A 24967-nucleotide genomic window follows, 5' to 3' on the forward strand; every position below is an offset into this window, starting at 1 on the left:
AAGAATGCAACAAGGAATTGAGCAGAGAAACTAAAACGGAGATCCAATAAGAGGATGTATCAATTAAAAAAAAAACTGAAAAATCCATGCTTCTGTATGGGATTATTCAAATATCAGATGTAGACATGAGAGATAGATATCCAACAGTGACTTTGATTACTATATCTAAAACGAAGTAAAGGAAGCATGCAGGAATTGTAGAAATCAGTAAAAAGAGCGATTTTAAATGCAAAGGAAAAAAATTGCCATTTGGCTTTGAGTTTTGAAGAAATTGTATTTTTAAAATTTGAAAATGTGCATGAGAGCATCTTCAAGTCAGAGCTCATGGGGTGCATTTTTTAAAATCACAGCAGCAACACTTTGTAACAGATTTTACGAAATACGTAATTGCGTTTTCAGATTTCATGTTTTCAAGTGAAGTAATTGTGTAAAAGTGATAAATTAACAAGCGGTCGGTAGTAGTACAAGAATTTGATTCTGGATTTCCTAGCAGTTCCGTTTGAGAAAAGAACCTAAAAGAAGTGATATTGGAACTTTTGATTCTCTCCTTGTAGACACTGAGAAGATAGATGTACATTAGTCAAATATACAAGTGTCCAGGCAATCTTTTCCTATACGGTAATAACATTTTAATAATTAAAAAAATAATAATAATAATTCATATAGGAACTTGAATTGAAGGGGAGATGGCTTTCAAGCTTGCTGTCGTCGAAGTACGCGACATTCCTTTCTCCTCCGCCAGCCACCGCGTCCAACCTCAACTCTCCTCATCTAAACGACTCGTCGTTGCTCTCAAACAAGAATGACTTGGCCAACCCTAACATCATCATCCCCAAATGGAATCGTCACTTCGATTCCTGCTCCTGCAACCAGTATTGCATCGCTATTAATTAATGCCCATATCAAGACCTCTGTTAACAAGCACGGACACCCTCCAAACGTGTACGCCACGCTGGGATACGCCCTCTTTGTTTTGTGGTGTTTTGGGTTAAAATTCGATCGGCAAGTTCCTCAATTTGTAAAAATATGGTCATTTTATCAATATTTCTGTTAGCAAATGATGCAATTTATTCCAAACATTTTATCAATATATCTTATTGTTTGATGAATCATGAGTATTAGGTTTTTTATTTTTATTTTTTAATGTTTAAACAGCTTAAATTTGCTATAAAATATTGGGACAGAAGGACAGGATTGACTCATTTTGACAAACTGAGGTACTAAATTGACAAATTTTAAATGTTAAGGACTAATTTGACCATTGAAGTAAATGTCAAGAGACTAAATTGAATTTTAGTAAAAATATTAAAATTGGATTTTAGATTTTTTATGTATTTTTAATTTTAAAAAATTGATAGTTATTATTATGTTTAATTTTTTTATTAATTCCTATAAATGAAAATATATATATCTATGTTAATTATCCATTCTTCTTATATAGTGTAATATAACTTGTCATCTCTTTTGTCTTATCATGGTTCATGTACTGAAAGCTTCTTAAGCTTGTGGAGTTCAAGCTGAGGGAAGTGATTTCAAGGGAACCCACTCTACTTGTTTTGGTGGTTGGTGTTCCTAATGTTGGCAAGTCGGCTTAATTAATTTGATCCTTCAAATTGCATCGTCTCGATTTCCTAGTAAGTTGTTACTGTGGTTTTTTCTAGATTATGGTTGGATATTGTCTTGACTCTTGAAATGGAACTGGTAAAGGTTATTAAATTATTTTAACAATAACAGCTTTGGTTTTCTTTCATAGTGCAAGAGAAGATGAAGTAAGCTACAGTCGGCCCATTGCCTAGAGTTACTCAAGATATTGCTAGATACAAGGTCAACTGATTTTGTGTTTTATGGTTTATATACCTTAGAAAGTAATAAGAGACTGAAATTTTAGCTTCATGTGTTTTTCATACTTGTTATCATTCAATAATTAAGACAAGATAGTTGGGATTGGACCTTGATGTTGATAATGTTGGTAGGAAGATTATGTAGGTTTGGTTGAGAATTGTTTGATTCTCCACTATCACTTAATATTTAGATGATGTTCTTGCTTTTATGAGCAACAGACTGTTTGCAAAGGAGTTATTTCGGACTCGTGTTATATATATACACATACACACACACTCTCTCTAGCTCTTTTTCACGTTTTTCCTTTCAGGATCTTGTCATAGAAGTCCAATGTGCTTTGTATTTAACTCTATTAGAATTCACTAGTAATGTAGAAGATGAGAGTGGCTTGGAGGGTCTTATAGAGCAGTAGTTTGAAGCACTGTAGAAGGCATTTAAGATACCTCATAAGGCCTTAAAAGCTCATTTGATGGTATCAAAAAAGCTTCTTACTTAATTTAGGGCACGTAAAATTGGTCCATTCATCTTGGATGATGTCCTTGATGCAAATACTGTGTCTTGACTTGTTAGTCACTTTTTTTTTGTGTAACATTACGATTCTATATGCTAGTGTTTTTTTTTTTTTTTTCCTCCTTTTTTCCCTCCTACTTTGTTTTGTTAATGTCTCAAATTTACTCAAGTTGTATTACAAAGCTAATAGATGCTTGCATGTGTTGGTGAGTTCTTGTCACATTCTTAATGAAAAATCTGCATTCCAATGCTAATGATGCTCCATTTTGGACGCACTAGATGATAGCAATCTTTTTCTTTTTATTTTTAATGGGATTATAGCAATCTTTGTGTCCAAAATAGTTAGGACTCAATAACACTAATTACAAATTTCTGCTTAGATTGATAAGAGTTTTTTTTATTCCAGGTATTTAAAAAAATAAAAACAAACAAACAAACAAACAAACAAACAAAAAACAAAATGGCTGGCTTCAAAAATTCCATTACATGGTTTGTTTGGTTGGGTGTAAAAGGGTGAGGATGGAAAATGAGAGACTTCACTTGCTTGGTGTGGTGGAAAAGACAAAAGAGGAGGAAAAGTAGGGGAAAAAATGTTTAAATAAGTGGTATTTATTATTTTGTCTTTTTTTAATTACAATCTTTTCTCTCATCTTTTGATGTAAAAAGAGTATAATAGTAGGGTTTTATTTTGGCTTGGTCATTGATTATTCTAGTAAGTAGCAAGTAGTTGATGCGAAAAAAATTCAAAGCTGAATCTAATTTAGAAAATGATTAAAATTCATGAGAGGAGATCAAAGTTCACTGGTCCTTTGCTTGTATGATGCAGAGCTAAGTTGATCAATATGAGATATCATTTAAAAAAATTGAAGGCATTATTCAACAAGACTGTTTGGAAATGGTTGGTGAAATTTTTCATATTGAGGCACTATTTTCCTTCAATTTTAAGCATAAATTAGTTGTTAACAAATGCAATGATCGTTTTTGTTCTAGTGTTCTTAAATTTGAAGCATAAATTAGCTTTTAAGAAAGCATAAATTAGCTTTTGAAAAAGTGAATGTTGTTATTTTTTAAGTTTTGTGCCTTTTGGATTTTAGGTGACACCCATCTTTCTCTTTTGGGATTGCATTGCTTGCTTTGGCATATCTATTTAAAAAGGGTTGTGATTAAGTTAGAACCTGTAAATATTAGCCATACAATCTTAATATTAACCAAATTATTATTATTTAATTGGACCCTGGCTCTTGGATGGTCAAATTCTAGTTCTTAGAAGTTAGATGATAAATTTTAATGGGATATTAGAGATTTCGATTATATAATTAGCCATTTCATGTTATCCCCTCAAACTTTTTTCCAATAATTTTAGTGGGATTGCATTTATGTTCTTCAATTTCGATATAAATAGAGGGAATTCTAATAACATAAAATTCAATAATTAACATGATAGCTGTGGAGATTAAAACAATTCTTGTTGAGAAATTTGAGTGTTCTAGCTCCTTTGGCATAAAACGAATTTGAAAAATAACACTCATTATTCACAAACTTGAGAACCAACGGCCTATAATCATTGATGTGTGTCATTTTTCTAAACTGACTCTTAATATATCATTTATAATTTTGGTTTAAGTTTTTTTGGTGGGAGGACAGAACAAAACTGCACCGCTAATTTTGGTTTAAGTTAGAAGGAGCTTATGATCGAAATGAAAATTTATAATTCCAAATACAAATGCCACTCCCTTGGATGAGAATTACACCCCATTTTCTAATTAATTAAGCATGTTAATATACACATTGCTTATAGCATGCAAAAAAGAATCATAAAACATGAATATAAGAACATATGCTTGCACACACCAATCCATAGATCTCTCAAATTTATACACAAGAATGTACTCAAGAGAACATACTGATCACTCCTCCATCAGCTCCAGCTTCTTCGACCAAGTATAGTTTGGGTAAAAAGTGAGTGAAAAATGGAAGTATCGGAGACCAGAAAACCCTTTTCCCAATATCATCAGTTTTCAAACTTCCACTTCTCCTCATAGACTCATCATCAAAACCCATATTGGGTCCTCTCTTCTTCAACCTAAAACCCAAAACCCTTTCTGTTCTCTTTCTCCTCTCCATCTCTGCCAAACCCACCACCACCTTTCCTCCAAACCCACAAACTCCCTCCTTCTCTTCTTCCCCACTGGTCCCAGCTCCGACCAACTTGGCTTCTTGCTAATTGGATGCTGACGATGACGTTTTATGCAAAAGTACCGGGTAATAATCATAATCATTCCACTGTTGTTGGGTATTTGTTGGCTTCTACATTGTGCTCTGTGCATTGGTTTGTTGTTCAGGAAATTCATAATTTTGGTAAATTTCCCAGAATTTCTTGTTTAGGTTCTAAGGTTTTTAAGACTAGTTCTGTTGTGTATGCTTGTTGGAGTCCACATATACCCGAGGAGAGTGTAGTTTTGTTAGAAAGTGGTGCTTTGTTCTTGTTTGATTTGGAGTCTTGTTTTAGAAGAAGTAGGACTTCCAACTCTAGTGCGCATTTTAGAGGGACTAAGTTGCCTGTATCGTGGGATGCTGATTCTGATTCGGGGAATTGTAAATGGTTGAGCTGTGAAATCAGTTGGCATCCTAGGATTTTGATTGTTGCCTGGTTTGATGTTTTTTTCTTGGTCGATTTGAGGTTTGGTGGGTGTGCTGTGAGTTGTTTAGCAAAGGTTGAGATGTTAAGGATGTATACTTCGGTTCAAAATAAATGGTTCCTTACGTTTACAATGGTGGGATTTAATGATTTCTGTTTTGCATTGGCCTCGGATATTTTGTTGGTTCTTTGTGATGTGCGGAAACCAATGATGCCGTTGTTGCAATGGGCTCACAGTCTTGATAATCCGTGCCATATTAATGTATTTAGATTGTCGGAATTCAAACTCAAGGGATGATACATATAGGTGGGCTTTTGAATCAGGTTTTACATTGAAAAGACTTATGTCATCAGGGAAGCTTGAATCACAAAGCTATTGTGCCTCATGGAAGTTGAAAGAACTTCACACAGAATGGTTCCATTTTAAAGATAATTCCTTGTATATTATGGACGATGAGGACTAAAATTTCCTAGAAGATTTAAGTCCATTAAACTTGATAAACTCTCTGCATATTTGAATGGTAGTTTAAGTGAAATCCTGGTTTCAAAATTGAAAAAGCCTTGCAAGGGTCCTCGAGCAAAGGAATCTTTTAGCTCAGAATCTCATGAAATCTTGTGTGAGAAGTTGAAGGCTTGTGGGTTCGGTCAATTGAGATTGTCTCCTGTAGTTTCTGTTGTTTTTAATGACATCAGCTCGCCAGCAAGCATGCATGAGGTTGCTTTGAGGAGGTTGTAGGCAGGCCTGCCAATGGAACTCTTACAACTGGCCTATTCCAACTACTCAGAGTTCCTTGAGGTACTTTTGCACCAGAAAAAAGTATCTTTGGAATTTCTAGTTGTCCCTCACCTACCTCAATTGCCTCCTTTCTTCCTAAGAAGGCCTTCAAATGGCCTTGTCAGATTCTAGTTGTGAGCTTCATGGTGACCAAGTTGTCTCCCTTGCTGATGAAAGAGAAGATATGTGGGGCAATTCTCAAAAACCAAAACCTTTTTGTATATACCATACAGTTGCATTTAAGTGCTCTACCATGGATCACCTACAGGACAATGTCTTTAAGGATGAGAAATTTAATAACCTGATTTTTAAAGTGCCTGACAAGAAGCATGTTCCTAATGGCTTGGTGGAAACCGTTGGACCAGAACTATTTGATGATCTCTGCCCCACTAATTTGAGATTTGATACTTCTGCCAAGAACTTCGGGCCAAATGAATTAAAGATATACAAAGTTTTGAAGAAGAAATTGTCTAAATGGGAAGACGGATTTAATTTTATCAGCAATTTTGCACAGAGTCTAAATTCCAAAAGCAATTGGCATGATAGTTAGATTTTCAGGTGTTGACTCGTGAGGGAACAAGATTGTCTATGATCTATGTACACAATTTTAGATCATAGACAATTTTACTGAGTGGGTCCAAGACCTCTTCTTCTTGTAAGCTTTTTGTTTTTAGATTTGTTTCAAGTTTTCTCTTTCTGGGTTTTTTCTCTTTTGGTGATTTGAACATTCTTTGATTTGGTTTACAATTTCTGCAGCTAGAGATGAATTTGTAGAAGATGTTACAACTGTTGTAAGTTGTAAATAATTTTCTTTTATTTGAAAACAAGGACTTTTCTCTTTTGGGTACTCCTTAAACAGTCATTTTTCTGGTTCTAATTTCTGTTTTGTTTTGTAATTACTAAAACCAATATTTGCACAATTGTTCTCATCCTTATAATTTTCTGCTTGGTAATATTATCATTTATATATGCATATAGTAGAATCAAGGTCTACCAGAGTATTATCTACGACGGATGAGGAAGAACAAGATCAAAGAACTAACCTCATCAGGGGGGTCACAGATTCACTTAAGGAAGCAAATGACTCAAATGAGCATGATACTGACACAACCACTCACAAGGACATTGGGGAAGATACAATTGATGCAGATGACTAGGCTAACCAGTCGTCAGATAATGCCTCTCAAAATACTCAAAATATGGTCTATGATATATACTTTTTTCCCTTGAACTTGCTTCTTTTTTTTCCTTTTCTTTTTTTGATTGTCTAATTTGTACTGGTTGCTGCTGCTCCTATTTGTAAAAGTCTTTTGATAGCTCTATTATATGTTAAAAATAGAATTGTATACATTATAAATGCTGTGATACTTCTATGCTCCTCATCGTGCTTGGGGTGCTCTTTTGTTGACTTGATGTTTGTTAGTGGGTTTCATCATCTAACATGTTGTACAAAAATCTACTGTAGGACTTGTCATTCAGATGTTGGAAATAGTATGTCCTGATAGTCAACCAAAAAAAAAGAAAAAAAAGAAGTCATTCTAACTATCTTGTGTATTGCTTGGATACTGCTCATCCCCAGCTTGAATGATTATGACTTAGTATTTGAATTTTTTTTTAACATCTTATATCTTATCTCCTTGGAATAGGGGTTAAACTATTATGTTTGATATTTATTTTGATCATTATCATTGTTGCCTATTGTTATTAAATTATTTTATCCTAATCATTTGATGAAATATGCTTTCTTTGCAAACTTCTTATTTTTGATTCATGCATATTATCTTGAATAACCGTCTCCACGCCAAACTCCGGGCCTTTTTGTTAGGAGACCCTCTGTTGTACCATTATGCAATATTCTCTAATAACGTATTAGTAGCAGCAGTTGTTATAAACTCAACTATAACATATGCTAAGGTAATTTTCACTCTTGATATACTTGCTATTTCCTTTAATTGCTAAGAAAGAAATTTTGGAATGGCTATTCTAAGACTCTTACTCCCACATCCTCTTTCTTTTGTCGAACTTCGCAAAAAAAAAAAAAAAAAATTAATTATCTGCTATTTCAGTGTTTGATATTTTTTGTTTGACATCTCAAATTTATTGTTTGGAATCCTGGCAGGACCCTTCGAAGCATGTTTTCCACATTGTTACTGATAGGCTAAATTACGCTACAATGAGGATGTGGTTTTTGGTAAATCCACCAGGCAAAGCTTCTATCCAAGTTCGGAACATTGAAGAATTTACATGGCTAAATGCAAGTTATAGTCCAGTTCTCAACCAGTTGGGTTTGCATTCCATGATAGACTATTACTTCAAAGCTCATCAAGCCAATTTTTATTCAAATTTGAAGTACCAGAACCCAAAATACTTATTTGTCCTCAATCATCTTCGATTTTATTTGCCAGAGACCTTCCCAAAGCTCAACAAAGTGTTGTTCTTGGATGATGATATTGTTGTAAAGAAGGATCTCACTGCCCTTTGGTCCCTTGATTTGAGCAGGAATGTTAATGGTGCTGTTGAGACTTGTGGAGAGAGCTTCCATTGTTTTGATTGGTATCTAAACTTCTCAAATCCTCTTATCTCAAAGAATTTTGACCCTCATGCGTGTGGATGGCATATGGGATGAATATCTTTGATTTGGATCAACAGAAGAGGCAAAATATCACAGGAGTGTACCACAGATGGCAAAAGCTGGTAATGATTATAATTTTAGATCCTTTTGCATGGATGATGCTCTTGTCTGGTTTTAATACTAATGTTTGGTTGACAACTATCAAAATGCGTGTCGCACCTAAACATAACACAGAATGAAAAACATCAATCTAAATTCTAGAGCTTTATAACCATTTATCCATACACTAGCATGAATTTCAACCTAATACCACATAAATCTTGGCCATTTGGGATGTCCAAAGGCCCCACTTATGAAAATATGTATCTATATTAATTATCCATTCTTCGTATATAGTGTGATAGTAACTTGTCCTCTCTCTTGTCTTATCATGGTTCATGTACCAAAAGCTTCTTAGGCTTGTGGAGTTTAAGTTAAGGGAAGTGATTTCAAGGGAACCTACTCTACTTGTTTTGGTGGTTGGTTTTCCTAATGTTGGCAAGTTGGCTTTAATTAATTCGATCCATCAAATTGCACTGTCTCGATTTCTTGGTAAGTTGTTGCTATGTTTTTGCTAGATTATTGTTGGATGTCATTGTCTTGAAATGGAATTGTGGTAAAAGGTTATTAAATTATTTTAACAATAACAACTTTGGTTTTCTTTCATAGTGTAGGAGAAGATGAAGCGAGCTACAGTGGGCCCATTGCTCGGAGTTACTCAAGATATTGCTGGATACGAGGTCAACTGATATAGTGTTTTATGGTTTATATAACTTAGAAAGTAATAAGAGACTGAAAATATTAGCTTCATGTGTTTTTCATACTTGTTAACATTCAATAATTAAGACTAGACTTTTGGGATTGGACCTTGATATTGATAATGTTGGTAGGAAGAGTTGTAAATTTTGGTTGTGAATTGTTTGATTGACCATTATCGCTTAATATTTAGATGATGTTCTTACTTTTATGAGCAATAGATTGTTTGCAAGGAAGTTATTTTTGACGTTATATTATTTGACCACTGGTAAGTGCAGAGGTTACTATGAGTCTATGACTTGGATCATATTTTTGCCCCATTTGAAACGCCCCCCCCCCCCCCCCCCCCCCCCCCAACACACACCAAAACCCATCCTCTGATTTGCTAGCTTGCTTACTATTTTATTCATTTATTTTTTCACTTTTGATTTTCTTTTTAAGCTGGTATGTTTCAGTAGGTTTATATTTATAGCGGAATAAATTATTAGGCTTAGGCCTCTGGTTTAATTATCAAAAGTTAGTAATAACTGAATCAGTTGCATACACCTTATTTAAAGACACGTTTTGAACATCAAGCCAAATCATCAAGCATTTGGCTTAAATCTTAATGTTATCTACTTATCTTTTATCTATTGCTACCTTTCTCCTTCTATTGTATATCTTTTGCTGAATACTTCTGTTTGAACATTGTTGAGGGGAAAATTTTGATATTCCCAAATAGAATATGGGGTAGCCAAGCCGAAACTAGATGATGGGCCCTTGAAATAAAGCCCAAAGGCTATCGATGTGATGTAAGTCCGGCCAAGCAAAAAATAGAGGCTACAGCCTAATAAGAAGACAACAATAAAGCATAATAAACACGTTAGTGTTGTTATATTATTAGTCCTTTTACAGCATCATAGTTCAAATCAGTCCTCCAGCGGTAAGGGTAAAATTACACTTAGTCCAGAAAAAAACAGATTTAAACAATCTAATGGTCAATGATTAAATAAGTTTAGGAATGTGTTAACTCATGGGGGTACTTGCATGTCTCGATCAGGGGAGTTCATTATACTTTTAGCCATCATTACATCAATGTGAGGGAAAAGTTTAATTGTTACATATACATTATATCCTTCAACCGTAAAATAAAAAGTAAAAATTAAAGGTTCCATGGGAAGAAATAGTTTCCAGAACATTGTGACCTTCATCATAATAATACTAAACAAGAATTAAAGGCTCTATAGTTACAAATAAAAGAGGAAAAATAGGATGGAATAAAGGGAGAGAAAGATTTCCAGCTCAGTGCAGCAAGTATTAAGCTAAGATTTTGGTTGGTATGTGTTTATAAGGTATGAATGAGGTGAATGTGAGCTGTTTTGAGTAAGTGGGATAAAATTAATACTAAGATTGAAGTTTTTTTGTGAGTAATGGGCTGTTTGTGTCTAGTTGGAGGACATTTTTGAGTTGTGGTTATGTAGAGGGGTGAGAAGAATATCTGGGATTAGATGAGTGTAGGCTGAAGATGATGAGTGGTGAGCTTAAGAAGAGCTAAACCACAAGCAAAGTAGTAAACAAACCAAGGGTTTCAGAGGGAGTGGCTGTCTTGGTCAATTATGGGACGTTTATGGAGTAGAAAGGTGTAAGCAAGGTGGTGAATGTTGGTGTTATGGTGACTATAAGCTGAGAAAGGTTGTGAGTGAGCTCAAGAGTACTTGGGGAAGCTTAAAGAAAGCAAATAGGGGTTGAATTTCTGCAAAGTGTAGTCAATGACAGAAATTTTTAAAGAGGCTTCCCTCTCCTTGGACTGAAGTGTGTATGTTTTTATAATGGAGATTTAGAAAAGCATTGATTGACAAGAATCCAAAAACGTATGACTCATCAAGGGTGACGAATCAAGGTTTAACTTTCCTGGGATTTTTTATTAGAAGTAGGAAAATCTACTTTGAGGGGTTGTCTTGCTTCTTTGGGTAACGATGGGATTTTAGAACTTTTGCATTAAATGCTAAGATTGCTGAGATTGTGTTCAGCCAATGAGATTAAGGCAAGTATCAAGAATGAATCCTAATGCTGCAACTGAGATTTGGTTCCTAAGAAGTAAGATTCAACACCCCAAGCCAGGTGTCAAATTCTTAATCCACTTCAGGGGGTTCTGCTAGAGATCCCTTTATGCCCTCCAAATCACATGTTCCCAATTTTTCCCCTTTAGGATTCATGGGCTTGGTACATGAATCATGTCTTGAATATTTTTAACATTTATAGCATCAATTTGTTGAAGTTTGGTTTCAACTCCCCTTTTGCTAGAGGTGCAGTCTTGAGGAAGATGATGGAGTCCTTTCATCCTTTTGACTTTAGCTGATATGACAGTCCTTGGGCACTATTCATGTCAGGCAAAGGGTGGCAGAAAATTGATGGGACAGCCCTTAGTCCATTCTCAAAGGCTTGGTTCCCTTGTATGAGTACTTAGTTGCTCTTTTTGGTTAGGAATGAACAAGGGTTGTTTGCCCATTCTCCTTTGCCTCCTGTTGGTGTTTTTTGCTTGGGCTTGCTCACATGGGCTAGGTTGTGTGCACATGTTGCCATGGGCTTTCATTCCTCATGGACTTTTATTAGTAAATATTTTTGGGTTTTTCATAAATACTTGCAATGGGCCCTTGGGCAATTAGTTGTAATGTTTGAAATAATAGGACAAGTTTCAAAATACTTTTGTAAATAATATTTACTTTGATGAATTCCATATTACAATAATGTTCATGGTTTCTAATAATCGTATCATAACTTAAATGATGATCTTGTGGGTTTGAATATTTGCCATGAGTGTCGAAGGCGTATATTATGGATGTCACGATGCAAATGATGTCCATGTATTTCATGGGTTTATATCATTAAATAAATAAATGTCATGGGTCTAACAATCATAACTTTCCATGGACTTTTACAAGATGATTGCCATGGGTTTTAAGAATAGATAATTCATAAATTCCATGAGCCTGTAATATTATAATAATATGTTTAAGAATTTAAGGTATTGTTCATTATTGAACTTTTAAGTGAAATAATAATGATATAGTATTTTGCCAAGTATTAATAACCTTCAGTTTTTGATAGAATAGTGCGAAGTAGTTAGCTTGGGTTTTTAATAGTGCCAATGCAAGTTGGGCTTTTGATATTGCCAATGAGAATTGAGTTTTAAATAGTGCCAACGTAAGTTGGGCTTTTGATATTTCCAATGAGAATTGGGTTTTGATGTTGCCAATGAAAATTGGGGTTTAAATAGTGCCAACGTAAGTTGGGCTTTTGATATTGCCAATAAGAATTGAGCTTTTGATATTGCCAATGAGAATTGAGCTTTGATGTTACCAATGAAAATTGGGATTTGATGTTTCCAATGAAAATTAGGCTTTGGATAAATAAATTTCCATGGGTTTAAATCATGGGCTTTGATCATGGATTTGAATTTCATTGATAAAATTGTTTTGCCATGGACCTGAATCACGGGCTTCTCAAATATTTCCAAGCATAAATATTCTTGGGCTTTAAATAGAATATGATAATAAAATTGGAAAAAATATGAGTTTTCAGGCTTTTTTGTGATATTTTATATCATAACCCAATTTAGATAATGAGATATGAAACATTTGTGATTAACATAATAATAGAGCAAAAAATATTTGGGAAAATCCGATAACTTATTAGTGGTGTTTGAAAATAAATAGGTGGTACCCAAATAAAATTAGGTGTAAAAAAAAAAAAAAAAAAAAAAAAAAAAAGTACCCTAACAAACATTTTTGTATGTTTAATTGCTGACATTGGATTTTTAACTGCAGATTGCACATCAACCTCGCATATATGTCCTAGACACTCCAGGTGTATTGGTTCCAAGTATCCTTGACATTAAGACAGGACTGAAGCTAGCTCTTCTACGTATCATCCTCTTGCAAATAATTTCTCCTAACTTTTAGTTTAAGATATGCTAAACAGTGCTTGACTGTTGTAAACGGACAAAAATAAGTGCCATCTCTCTCCAACCACTATTAGGAGAAGCCATATCCCTACTCAACCAGAGTTGATTTGGTTGCAACAAACTAACTGGATCAGCTTAAGTAATGATGGTTGAGGCCTAAAAGTTTTATGCCTGAAGTTGTGTTGGTTTAATCTTCTTGTTGACCTCCAACCAACATAGGTTGCCCAAACTGCAACTTGTAAAATTTTCAACCTTGGTGTTTTGAATTTTATCATTATTTTTTCTTTTAATATTGCTCATATGTGATTTTTTTGGGTTTTGCGTGTGCCGGGGGGGGGGGGGTGTTGGGCTAGTATTGGTTCTAGTCAACATGAAATTACTTTTGCCACATTGTATTGCTTGTTCTATCAAATAAAGCTTATCAATTTCTTAAATTCACATGAAGGGTCTATGAAAGATTCAGTGGTACGTAAGGAGCGTATTGCACAATACTTGCTGGCAGTTTTAAATACTTAAGGGACCCCCCTTCATTGGAAGCATTTGAACAACAGGAGATTGGAAGAGATTTGGTATGATTCTAGGGAAAAACATGAGTATAACCTTAAAGATCTTCAGCCAAAAAGGAGGAAGCCACCAAATGACTCTGATATGCTTTACGTTGAGGTAATATAGGATGGTTCTCATTTACTTAATTTATGTAGGATGGCCAAAGTATTTTAAAACCTTTTGTTATTGGGACAACATAGATCCAAATGAACTTCATGATAAGTCTTGTTGTAGGATTATTACATGGTTATTAATATCATCTTCATTCTCCTGAATGCATGGCAAATGATCAGCATAAGAAAAAAAATTTTGGACGGTTAGTTTTCTTGTCATGAACGAAGAGCTTTTAGTTTTGATAACATGTTTTACTTGCTGGTTATGGACATTCATGTAGAACATCATAAAGTTATTCTGTTGTGCTAAGTGTATGAAGGGGTTTTTTTTGACCAGGAAAGAGAATGTAAATCTAGAAATGTTGGTAAATACTAGACAAAGTAAATGAACTATCATTTTAAATATGGCATGCTTAATTTGAAACAGATGATCGGTAAATTTAGAAAAAAAAAATGATCTTTCTTTATTTATTTATTTAGCTTCAGTTGATGGCTTTTTAAAAAAGGATGAGAAGCTTTTTTGTTTTCAGTGGCTGTAATGTTCTTTTGTTAATTCTTTGAAAAAATGAAGAATCGTTGGAAGAGAGAATGGCAATAATTTATAGTAGGGATAAATGAACAAACAATAAAAGCTTGTTCTGGAGTGGTTGCGATGATGTCAAGGTAAGCAAAAAGATGGTATTTGATTTAGAAGTAAATAAGAGAAAACTTACAAGGAACCCTATAGGCAATACATAAATTGGGGAAGAGTAAATTCACATGTTTTGAATATCATTGAGTAAGATTGTGTTGCTTGAGGTGGATATTTTGATTTCAATGAGAAGATTTGAAAAAGAATAAATGGGATTAGTGGTAAATGATAGGAGAACAAACATTTGTCACTACATGGAATCAAAAGCTGCCAAGCTTTTCAAAAATAGTTTTCTATATATATATACACACACTAGCTCTTTTACACAATACTTTTTATGCCATTTGTAATTCTTATTGTTGTGGCTTATATCAGCTGGTCTCCATGTGACCTGTAGATGTCTTGTTTTATTTTATGTCATTCTTGAATTTATAGTTCTTTACACTTTTCCTTTCAGGATCTTGTCACAAAAGTCCAATGTGCTTTGTATTTAACTCTATTAGAAATCACTGGTAATGTAGAAGATGAGAGTGACTTGGAGAGTCTTATAGAGCAGTAGTTTCAAGCACTGCAGAAGGCATTTAGGATACCTCATATGGCCTCAGAAGCTTGTTTGATGGTATCAAAAAAGCTTCTTACTTCATTTAGGGCGGGTAAACTTGGTCCATTCATCCTTGATGATGTCCCTGATGCAAATACTGTGTCTTGAGTTGTTAGTCACTTTTTTTCTCTTTTTGGTGTAACATTACGATTGTATATGCTAGTCCTTTTTTTTTTTCCCTCCTTTTTCCCTCCTACTTTCTTGTGTTGATGTCTCAAATTTACTCAAGTTGTATTACAAAGCTAAGAGATGCTTGCATGTGTTAGTGAGTTCTTGTCACATTCTTAATGAAAAATATGCATCCATTGCTAATGATGCTTCTTTTTGGATGCACTAGATGATAGCAATCTTTTGTTTTTAGATGGTATTATAGCAATCTTTGCGATTTTTATTCCAACACTGATTACAAATTGTTTCTAAGATTGATAAGTGATTTTTTATTCCAGATTTTTTTTTAAAAAAAATGTCTGGCTCTAAAAGTTCCATTAAACGTTTTGTTTGGTTGGGTGTAAAAGGGGGAGGAGGGAAAATGTAGGAAAATGAGAGGTTTTCTTTGTTTGATGTGGTGGAAAAGACAAAAGAGGAGGAAAAGTAGGGGAGAAAATGTTTAAATAAATGGAATTTACAATTTTGTCTATTTTTAATTACAATCTTTTCTTTCATCTTTTGATGTAATGAGACTAACAATAGGGTTTTATTTGAGCATGGTCACTAATTATTCTGGTGAGTAGCAAGTAATTAATGCAAGAAAAATTCAAAGCTGAATCTAATTTAGAAAATGATTAAATTCAAGAGAGGATATCAAAATTCATTGGTCCCTTTGCATGTATAATGTAGAGCAAAGTTGATCAATATGAGATATTATTGAAAAAAAAATTGAAGGCATTATTCAACAAGACTGTTTGGAAATAATTGGTGAAATAATTTATATTGAGGCACTATTTTTCTTAAATTTTAAGCATAATTTAGTTAACAAATGTAATGATCGTTTTGGTTCTAGTGTCCTCGAATTTGGAAGAAGGTTGTTCTTTTTAAAGTTTTGTGCCTCTTTTTATTCTAAGTGACACTCATTTTTATTTTTTGGGATTGCGTTACTTGCTTTCACATATTTATTTAAAAAGGGTTGTGATTAAGTTACAACCTCTAAATGTTAACCATATAATCTTCATATTGACCAAGTTATTATTATTTTAATTGGACACTGGCTCTTGGGTAGTTAAATTCTTGTTCTTAGAAGTTTGATCCCAAATTTTAATGGGATATCATAGAATTTCATTATATAATTGGTCGTTTCATGTTATCCCCTCAAACTATTTTCCAATAATTTTTGTGGGATTGCATTTATGTTCTTCAATTTTGATATGGACAATATCGGAGTGAATTCCAACAATATAAAATTCAATAATTAACATGATAGTAGTGTAGATTAAGCAATTCTTGTTGAGAAATCAGAGTTTTCTGACTCCTTTGGCATCAGAAGGATTTGAAAAATGACACTCATTATTCCCAAACATGATAACCAGTGGCCCATAATTATTGGTGTGTCATTTTTCTCTAAACATATTCTTAATATATTATTTATAATTTTGGTTTAAGTTAGAAAGAGCTTTTGATGGAAACAAAAATTTATAATTCCAAATACTAATGCCACTCCTTTCAACGCAAATTACATTCCATATTTTGTAATTAATTAAGCATGTTAATATACACAGTGCCTACTGATTACGAAAAAGAATCATAAAACATGAATATAAGAATATATGCTTGCATATACCAATCCATGGATCTCTCAACTTTATACACAAGAATGTACTCACACCAATCCATGGATCTCCCAACTTTACACATAACAATTTACTCAAGGGAGTATACACATCACTTCTTTATTTATTTATATCTCTTACTTGGAATTACAATGACATATATGTTTATTTATTTACATCATTTAGTGCTATATTTATTTAATTACATCACTTGAAAGCAAATTAAATAATAGAAATATTTATTTATTTACATATTCTAATCCAAATAGCAACGAAGGAATGCTTACGAATTATGGAAGGAATTTGCGACTTTGAATTGAGCAATGTTCAGATTCTGTTGGATGTGACCTATGTCGAACTCCTGAAATATAATTTGTAATTATATAGTATATAAGAAACTTACAGTGAGAATAATACTATGAAATAAGATAATATAATAGAAAAATAAATAAATAGAAATTTAATATATTCATTAACGATTATGGGTACCAATGCCTTGCTTAGACATGGCAAAACGGGTCAGAATTTTCTGACCCGACCCGAAAAATACCTGACCCAAACTCCATTTTTTTTACTCGAAGCAAAAACGAGTTGACTCGTGACCCGACCAGTGTTTTTTGTGGGTCAACCCAACCCGACCCGAACCCGAACCAATTTTTTTTAACTTTTTTTTTTTGGTAAAAAAATAGTAAAATTAAGACAATATTGATTTAATTGTTTATTATGAGTTTTAAGGAAACAATTGATGCATTTATATATCTGCATGCAAATTAATTGAAAGATAAATGGTTGAGCATTCTGTAATGAATAAAATTTTTTAGATATCAAATAGTAAAGTACATGCCAAGATAATATGTGAAAAATATAAATTTAAAATTGTAGACATGTGTGAGAAACATTCATAAGTGTGAAAATGGTGAAGCTAAAGTATCAAATTAGCATAGATTATGAATGCTTAACAAATTATGTCCAAAATAAAAGACTTTTCAAAATAAATTATGATATTTTATAGAGTGTGTGTTTCTTAATAATGATATGATATTCATAAAAGAGACCATGTATAAATAAGTAAGCAATCAAACTTTAATGTATATCTCAATTGAAATAGAGTGTCAACCAAAATTGATAATAGATTATAAAATTAATTTTCAAGATTGTAAATTTCTTATATGTTTTTATTCTTTATCAAGTTAGTTATCCAATAAGTCATTTGTAATTTTGTTTTATATTTTGGAATGTTGATATTGTGTAGAAATAAAACTTGTATATTTGTTTTACTTATCTTTGTGTTATTTTGTTTTAGATAGCAATGTTAGGATTTGTATAATTTTAAAATTATTGAATAAGTATTAATAAGTTTAATTGAGTTCATCCTTGATATAAGTGGTAAATTCAAAATAATACATTTTACATCAAGTAATTTGTTGCATAACTTTCCAAATGGCAAATACATGTTGTTTTCTTTATAAAAATAAAAAATAAAAAAATTCATGTGAAAAATACGGGTCAACCCGACCCAACCTGTAACCCGATTGACCCGAACCCCTTTTTAACCCGCTTAAAATGACCTGTTTGTGACTCGTGACCCATTTGACCTGCAACGTGATTGACCCGACCCAAATGTTTTGCCATGTCTACCCTTGCTGGCCAAACTTTGAAACAAAATGTTCCATAAACAAGATTTAATTCCTTCATAAATTAAATAGATCGATGTTTCTTCTTCTATTTTTCTCTTTTTCATTTGTTTTTATATATTTGTGAGGAAAGGGTGTGGGAAAAATAAAGATTTAAAAAGACACTTGAGTTTTGGAATTTTATTTTCAATTTTCATCCAAAAAGATATTTCTTGTTTTAATTTATTGTAAAACTATTTGTACGAAAAGGGCTTTTGTTATTTATTTAACGAAATTGAACATAACCAGCATTCAAGATTAGTCAATTTGATCAGTACCCATTGATAAGCATAAAAACTAAAATATAAAAACCATAATAAATAATTAAATAGTAAAAAGAACAAAAAGATAGATGGAAAAGAATAACACAAGAAAGAAGAACAAGAAGACAGATCTACCCTTACCTCTTCTTCTGATGATGACGATGAATTTCAAATTTCCTTGTCGAGTGCAATCTTTGGTACATGAGCAATCTTGTGCGAATCTTCTTCTCTGCATTTTCTACTCAAATTAGGACAACCTTCAATCACCAATTGTCTTAGTGCAGTGAGAGCTTCCATCCCCTCCGGGAGAGATGACAACTTAGGGCATTTGCCAATCGTAAGTGTGTGAAGTGATTCCAGACATGGCAGCCACTCTGGCAAAGCCGTGAAATTTTCACATTCTCCAATCCATAGCAGCTGTAAAGTGTTTGCGGATCTTTGGAGCCATTGGGGCAAAACCTCTAACTTAGGTAAACCTCCAATTATCAAATTTTGGAGGCTGAACTTGAGATCTTGATTGTCTTCTCCCTCCATCTCCATCAAACTAAGCTCTTTACAATCCCTAATTCCCAGGGTCTCTAGGGCAGTTAGGTGTTTGATACTGAGTGATAAAGAAATCAAACTTGGACATTTTAGAACAACCAATGTTCGAAGATAGGTGAGGCGCCCCTCCATCTCTTCAAATAGACATTTTAGATTCTCACAATCACGTATCAACAAAAATCGAAGAGAATCCAAGCAACCCACTGTCTTCTCCGACAAGCAGGTATGCTTTGTTGTAATAACCAAAAACCTGAGGCTGATTATGTCCCTTACACCTTTGGGCAACCGTTCAAGATTGTTGCAACCACCAAGCCGTAAAGTTTGCAAACTGTGTAGCTTGCAAATGGAATTTGGAAGTTGCTTGATTTTGCCATTTCTTGTTAGGTCGAGATATCTCAAATGTTTCAAACTTCCAATAGAATTTGGCAACATCTCAAAGGATGAATTGCTCAAATCAAGCACCCGCAAGTACTTAAATCTTGAGGTACAAGCTTTAAGTATGGACATGGGTTGCTCTGTTTTGAAAATAACAGTTTGAACTTTGCTCAACCTCTCTAATTGTGTTGTAACTTCTTGCCCACTCTCCAAAATTGATAGATGACAAACTTCTGCAACAGGGGTGGACGTCTTGGTCACTACAGAACACTCACCTTTGGCAATTGAGATTGCAAGATCATGGACAAGATCGTGCATTTTAAAGTTATAATCACACATAGCATCTTTATATACATCTTGAAATAAAGATCTTGACATTAACTCCTTGATATTCAACTCACCAATATCTTCCAACTGTTGTTTTTCATTGTCAGGTGATTGAAGAAGTCCATGTGCCATCCAAAATTGAACCAAAAGAGAAGTTTTGAATTCATAATCCTTTGGGAAAAGAGAGCAATAGGCAAAGCATTGCTTCAAGTGAAAGGGCAATTGATTGTAACTGAGCCTTAATACGGGTAAGATGTCTCCCTCATTCTGTTTTAAATGCCATATCTCATTATCTCTCACAGATTTCCACTCCCGTTCATCAACTTTTAAATAAAGTAGGCTAGCTAAAGTCCTCACTGCCAATGGAACGCCTTTACATTTTTTAACAATGTCATTTCCAATTTCTAAGAGCTCCTTAAATGCCAATTTCTTAAATAAAGACATACAATCCTCATGAGATAGACCATCTAAATGGTATGTGGGAACAGTACCCATAATTGTAGCAACCGAGCTATTTCGTGTTGTCACCATGATTTTACTTCCATTGCAACCACCAAGTAACAAATCTTCCAATTCCATCCATTTATTACGATCCTCATTCCAAACGTCATCCAAGACAAGTAGAAATTTTTTATCTTTTAAAAGTTTTCTTAATCTAAATTGCAACTCATCCACACCCAAATTATCTATAAATTTCTTATCTCTCAAAAGTTCTCTTGAGTTATTTTGAAACCCATCCACACCGAAATTCTCATCAATCTTAACAATTGCAGACTTTAGGATTTCTTTTATCAAACTAGTAACATTAAAATCCTCAGATGCACACACCCACATTCTCAATTGAAAATGACTAACTAACAATTTATCATTATACACCAACTTCGCAAGTGCGGTCTTCCCCAAACCTCCAAGCCCAACTATAGGAATTACATTGACATTTCTTCTATCATCTGGGTTCATCAAAAGACGTATGATCTCTTTTCTATCATCATCCCTACCGATGACATTAGAAGGATCTACAAAGGAGTGGGTCATGTCCCTCTTGTGAATTTTTATATTCCTAGGTTCATGTCCTGGGGCAAGATTGAATTTATCCTTATTACCTGAAATAGCATCTACCCTCTCCCTAACATTCTTGATTTTATGTGCCATTTCAACGTGGAATACAAGTGGATTAGAACCAGAAAAGAAATAACACACCTTTTTTTTTGTGCTCCCGTATCTCTTCATTGCTTCCTTTTGCAGAACTCGGTAGTGAAATTCATCCAGCACATTCTCCGCATCATGAAGGACATCTTTGAGCTCCCCTAACCAAGTCCTTAGACTTTGGTCACTTGCTTGCCTCTCCTCAGCATCACATAGTACAGCTTTAATGGCTGAGACTGTGTGCTCAAGCTTTTTCAGATCACTTCGGACACCCCATGCTGAGCTGATCTCTTGAAAAGTACGGGATCCAAGCTGCTCCAGGACCTTCCCTGCGATACCATAGGCAACTTCAGCCATGTTCTTGTGGTGATGGAATGGAAAGGAATTTGATGGTTAAGTCAACCAACGCTTTTAAGTCTTAGCACCTGTTTTTATTACAGAGCAATTCCGAGTGGGTGGATATAATTGCAAAATAAGTGATGGCAAAATTGTACGTAGGTGGATTTATAGCACCAAGATCATGACTTGGCACACGATTCTTTCGTAGGCTGTTGGCAAAGCATGGAAATAGGAAATACTTAATCATGGAGGCGAAGTTTATCCTTTAATTTTGTTGGGGTTAAATCTTTTTCCTTTAGGTGAGGGAAGCTCAATACATATTCTAGTTGATAATAGATAGGACTGTGTTCTTGAAGTGTAATTTAGATAGTTTGGTGGAATCTCATTATTTTTCTGAAAGCAAAAGGAGAGGCTGGAAGCCATGATAATACGAAGCATGATTCCTTTCTTACCAATATTGGCACCAAAATTCCATATGCTCTTGGTTAATTACATGGAATTTTAAAAATGAAATATGAACTATTCTATAACAGCTGATTTATAAAGAATGACCGGTACAAGGGGCATTCTTTGACTCTATAAAGGATGTTGGCTAAAGAGATTCCCTCTTAGTTTGGGTATTACTTTGATAGTATAGTTGCAGAACTCTGGATTACAATTGGCTTGGAATTGAGATTACAACAAGATACAATTAAAATTGGATTGCCCGTTAGCAGTTCAATGTATTACATTCAGAGAACAATTCCTCCACTTCTAACAAATTTAATCGTGATTGCAGGTACCTACTGACGATCTCAGTTGAGCATGTGTCTAGACTCTCGACAGGCAAACAGATGTCTAGACAGACTATAGTTGACCGAGAGAGCAACCAAATGCAGAGGGAAATATGTTATGCCATATTCTTTAAAGTCTTAATAGCTGTATTTAATTTATCACAAGAAATCCTATATCATGGGATTCTGAATTAGACAGCCCTTGGGGCCTTATACGGTTCTATGGCAATATGATCCATAGAGTTCGGATGTAATTGCAAATAAGTGATGGCACATTGTTTAGAAAGGCCATTGGCAAAGCATAGAATAGGAATGACTTAAGCATTGAGACAAAGTAAATATCTTTTAACTTTGTTTAGGTGAGATCGTTTTCCTTTATGTGAAAGTAAATTAACTATTCGATACATACTCTAGTTGAAAATGGATCTGGTGGAATCTCATAAATATGAACAATTCAAGAAGAGTCTGTTTGTTTTTAGACCCCTTAAAACACAACCAGATTAACCTAGATAATTAGCCAAGTGATTACTTAGTTAAATTATCAAATCTAGGTTAACACACATATATTATATCTATATTATTACTAAAAACCGAAGCGTAGCATTTATTGTTGCTACGCTCTAGTAAACCCACATCAACGCCACATCATCATTTATTTTCTTTTTTTCTTTTTTCTTTTTAGATTTACTGGTTGACATTTATTTAGCATCTCCTTAAATTCGGATGTTACTCTTATCTTCAACTTTATCATGTGTCCCTCCATTGACCAAGAATCTTCAAATGTCGCTATTATATGGAATTCTGACAGTCACCAATAGGTTACAACCTCACATCCTTTATTTGTTGTAACTTCTTCCATTTATTGGGTATGATATGACAATTCTATATATATATATATATACACACACACACACACACAAATTTCAGCCAAGTGGCTACATAAATTTCAGCCACGTTAACATTTAAAAACACCAAACATTGTGACTTTTCAGGATTTTATGTTTTTAACCAACCATTTAATTCAATGCTTTTTAAAATACACCTTTTAAGAATTTACTATAAACAGGTGCCTTTTTGTTCGGTTGTTGATGTGAAACATTTTGATTTCTAAATTCTACAAATAATATCACACGACTAAAAAAGAAAAACGCAAACTAATGCAACATTTTGCCTAGCTCTGGATAGTTTTAACTTTTATAGGTTTCATAGCAGTTCTTCTTTCCAAAAAAAACCATAAACACTTCTCTCCTCCCTATCTTTGTACATACTTCTCCTTTTCTCCACCTCTCGCTGTACTTTATTTCCTACAATAATAATTTTGAGACTTTTACTTCATAAAAGTTTTGCTCATTTTGCCGAAATCCTCAGAATCAAGCAAATTGTCAAAGCAAGCCCAAAAACCAAAGGTCAGATCCCTTCTCTCATTTTATAATTTAGTAATCTAATTTTACCTATCTTAAACCCAAACCAATAGATACAATGAATGTAGGGAATTTAACCGAAATCCCAAATTGTGAGAAACAAAAAATAGAGAAAACACACGCAAAAGAAAAAACAATCACACGCACAAGACAATATTTACGTGGTTCGGCAATTTGCCTACGTTCACGGAGTTGCAGGGATTTCATTATTATCAAGAAAAAATACAAAAGTGCGGCTACAATTTTTCTCTCTCCCAAAAAAACATGATAACCAACGCAAACCCTAATCACACAATTGCATTTTATACACAAAGCCTCAAAAAATCTCCCATTAAAAACCACACAATATTATTCGGGTTGGGTTGGGTCGTCGAATCGGATCAAACAAAACTAGACTCTACAAAGCCCAACAATGAATGGATAGAACTGCTTTTAGCCTTCTTACCCTTCTGATTCTTTGAATGATGCAACAAGTTTTTCTAATTCATCTTACACGCATGTGAAGGATATGGGAGAGTAAGCTGTTGACGAGGAAAACAAAGAGTCAAAGTTGAAGTTTCCATTCTTTCTGAACTTCGAAGTACTTAGTCTCCACTCCACTCTCTTCCTTGACAACGATATTGCTCAAAACACCAACTCCTTCAAAATGGTCACTATCTTTCTCTCTCTTCGACTAAATCCATTTTATTACGAATGTCATTAGATATCTGTGAACCGTTTTAACATATTATACTAATAGCTTAATCTTTTAGGACAATCGGTAATTTAACATGGTATTAGAGTGGAAGGTCCTGAGTATGATCTCTATCTCGTCCATTCTACCTCCGATTTAGATTCCCATGTGTTAGGCCTCACCTATTAAAAGGTAGTTTCGGCACACACATGAGGGGGAGTGTTAGAAGTATATGGTTAAATGATTAAATCTACCATATCCTAATAGCTTAAACTTTTGAGACAATCAGTAATTTAACAATTACAAACAGATGAAATGGTAGTTTAGCCTTCTTACCCTTCTGATTCTTTAAATGACGCAACAAGTTTTTCTAATTCATTTTACATGCATGTGAAGGATATGGGAGAGTAAGTTGTTAATGAGGAAAACAAAGAGTCAAAGTTGAAGTTTCCATTCTTTTTGAACTTCGAAGTCCTCAGTCTCCACTCCACTCTCTTCCTCGACAACGATATTGCTCAAAACACTAACTCCTTCAAGATGGTCACTCTCTTTCTCTCTCTGACTAAATCCATTTTAGTACGAATGGCATTAGATATCTGTGAACCGTTTTAACATATTATACTAATAGCTTAATCTTTTGGGACAATTGGTAATTTAACATGGTATCAGAGTGGGAGGTCCTGAGTACGATCTCTGTCTCCTCCA

The 24967-nt window shown here is 34.0% G+C and overlaps 1 protein-coding gene and 2 pseudogenes across 1 annotated transcript; 2 read left to right on the forward strand and 1 right to left on the reverse strand.

Moving 5' to 3' along the window:
- Positions 1-24967, forward strand: part of LOC126691540 (probable galacturonosyltransferase 4) — a 94296-nt pseudogene that overhangs the window by 37469 nt on the left and 31860 nt on the right.
- Positions 687-15120, forward strand: LOC126691542 (short integuments 2, mitochondrial-like; annotated as a pseudogene).
- LOC126691543 (putative disease resistance protein RGA3) lies at positions 18834-21413 on the reverse strand. Its single transcript, XM_050386570.1, has one exon. It carries the CDS (start codon positions 21411-21413, stop codon positions 18834-18836), a length of 2580 nt encoding a protein of 859 aa, XP_050242527.1.

Source organism: Quercus robur, chromosome 7 (genome assembly GCF_932294415.1).
Source record: "Quercus robur chromosome 7, dhQueRobu3.1, whole genome shotgun sequence".
In the NCBI taxonomy this organism is placed as follows: domain Eukaryota; kingdom Viridiplantae; phylum Streptophyta; class Magnoliopsida; order Fagales; family Fagaceae; genus Quercus; species Quercus robur.

What these genes read in the sequence shown, in the direction of transcription:
- LOC126691543 (XM_050386570.1), bottom strand. Translation starts at nt 21,413, where the DNA reads ATGGCTGAAGTTGCCTATGGTATCGCAGGGAAGGTCCTGGAGCAGCTT.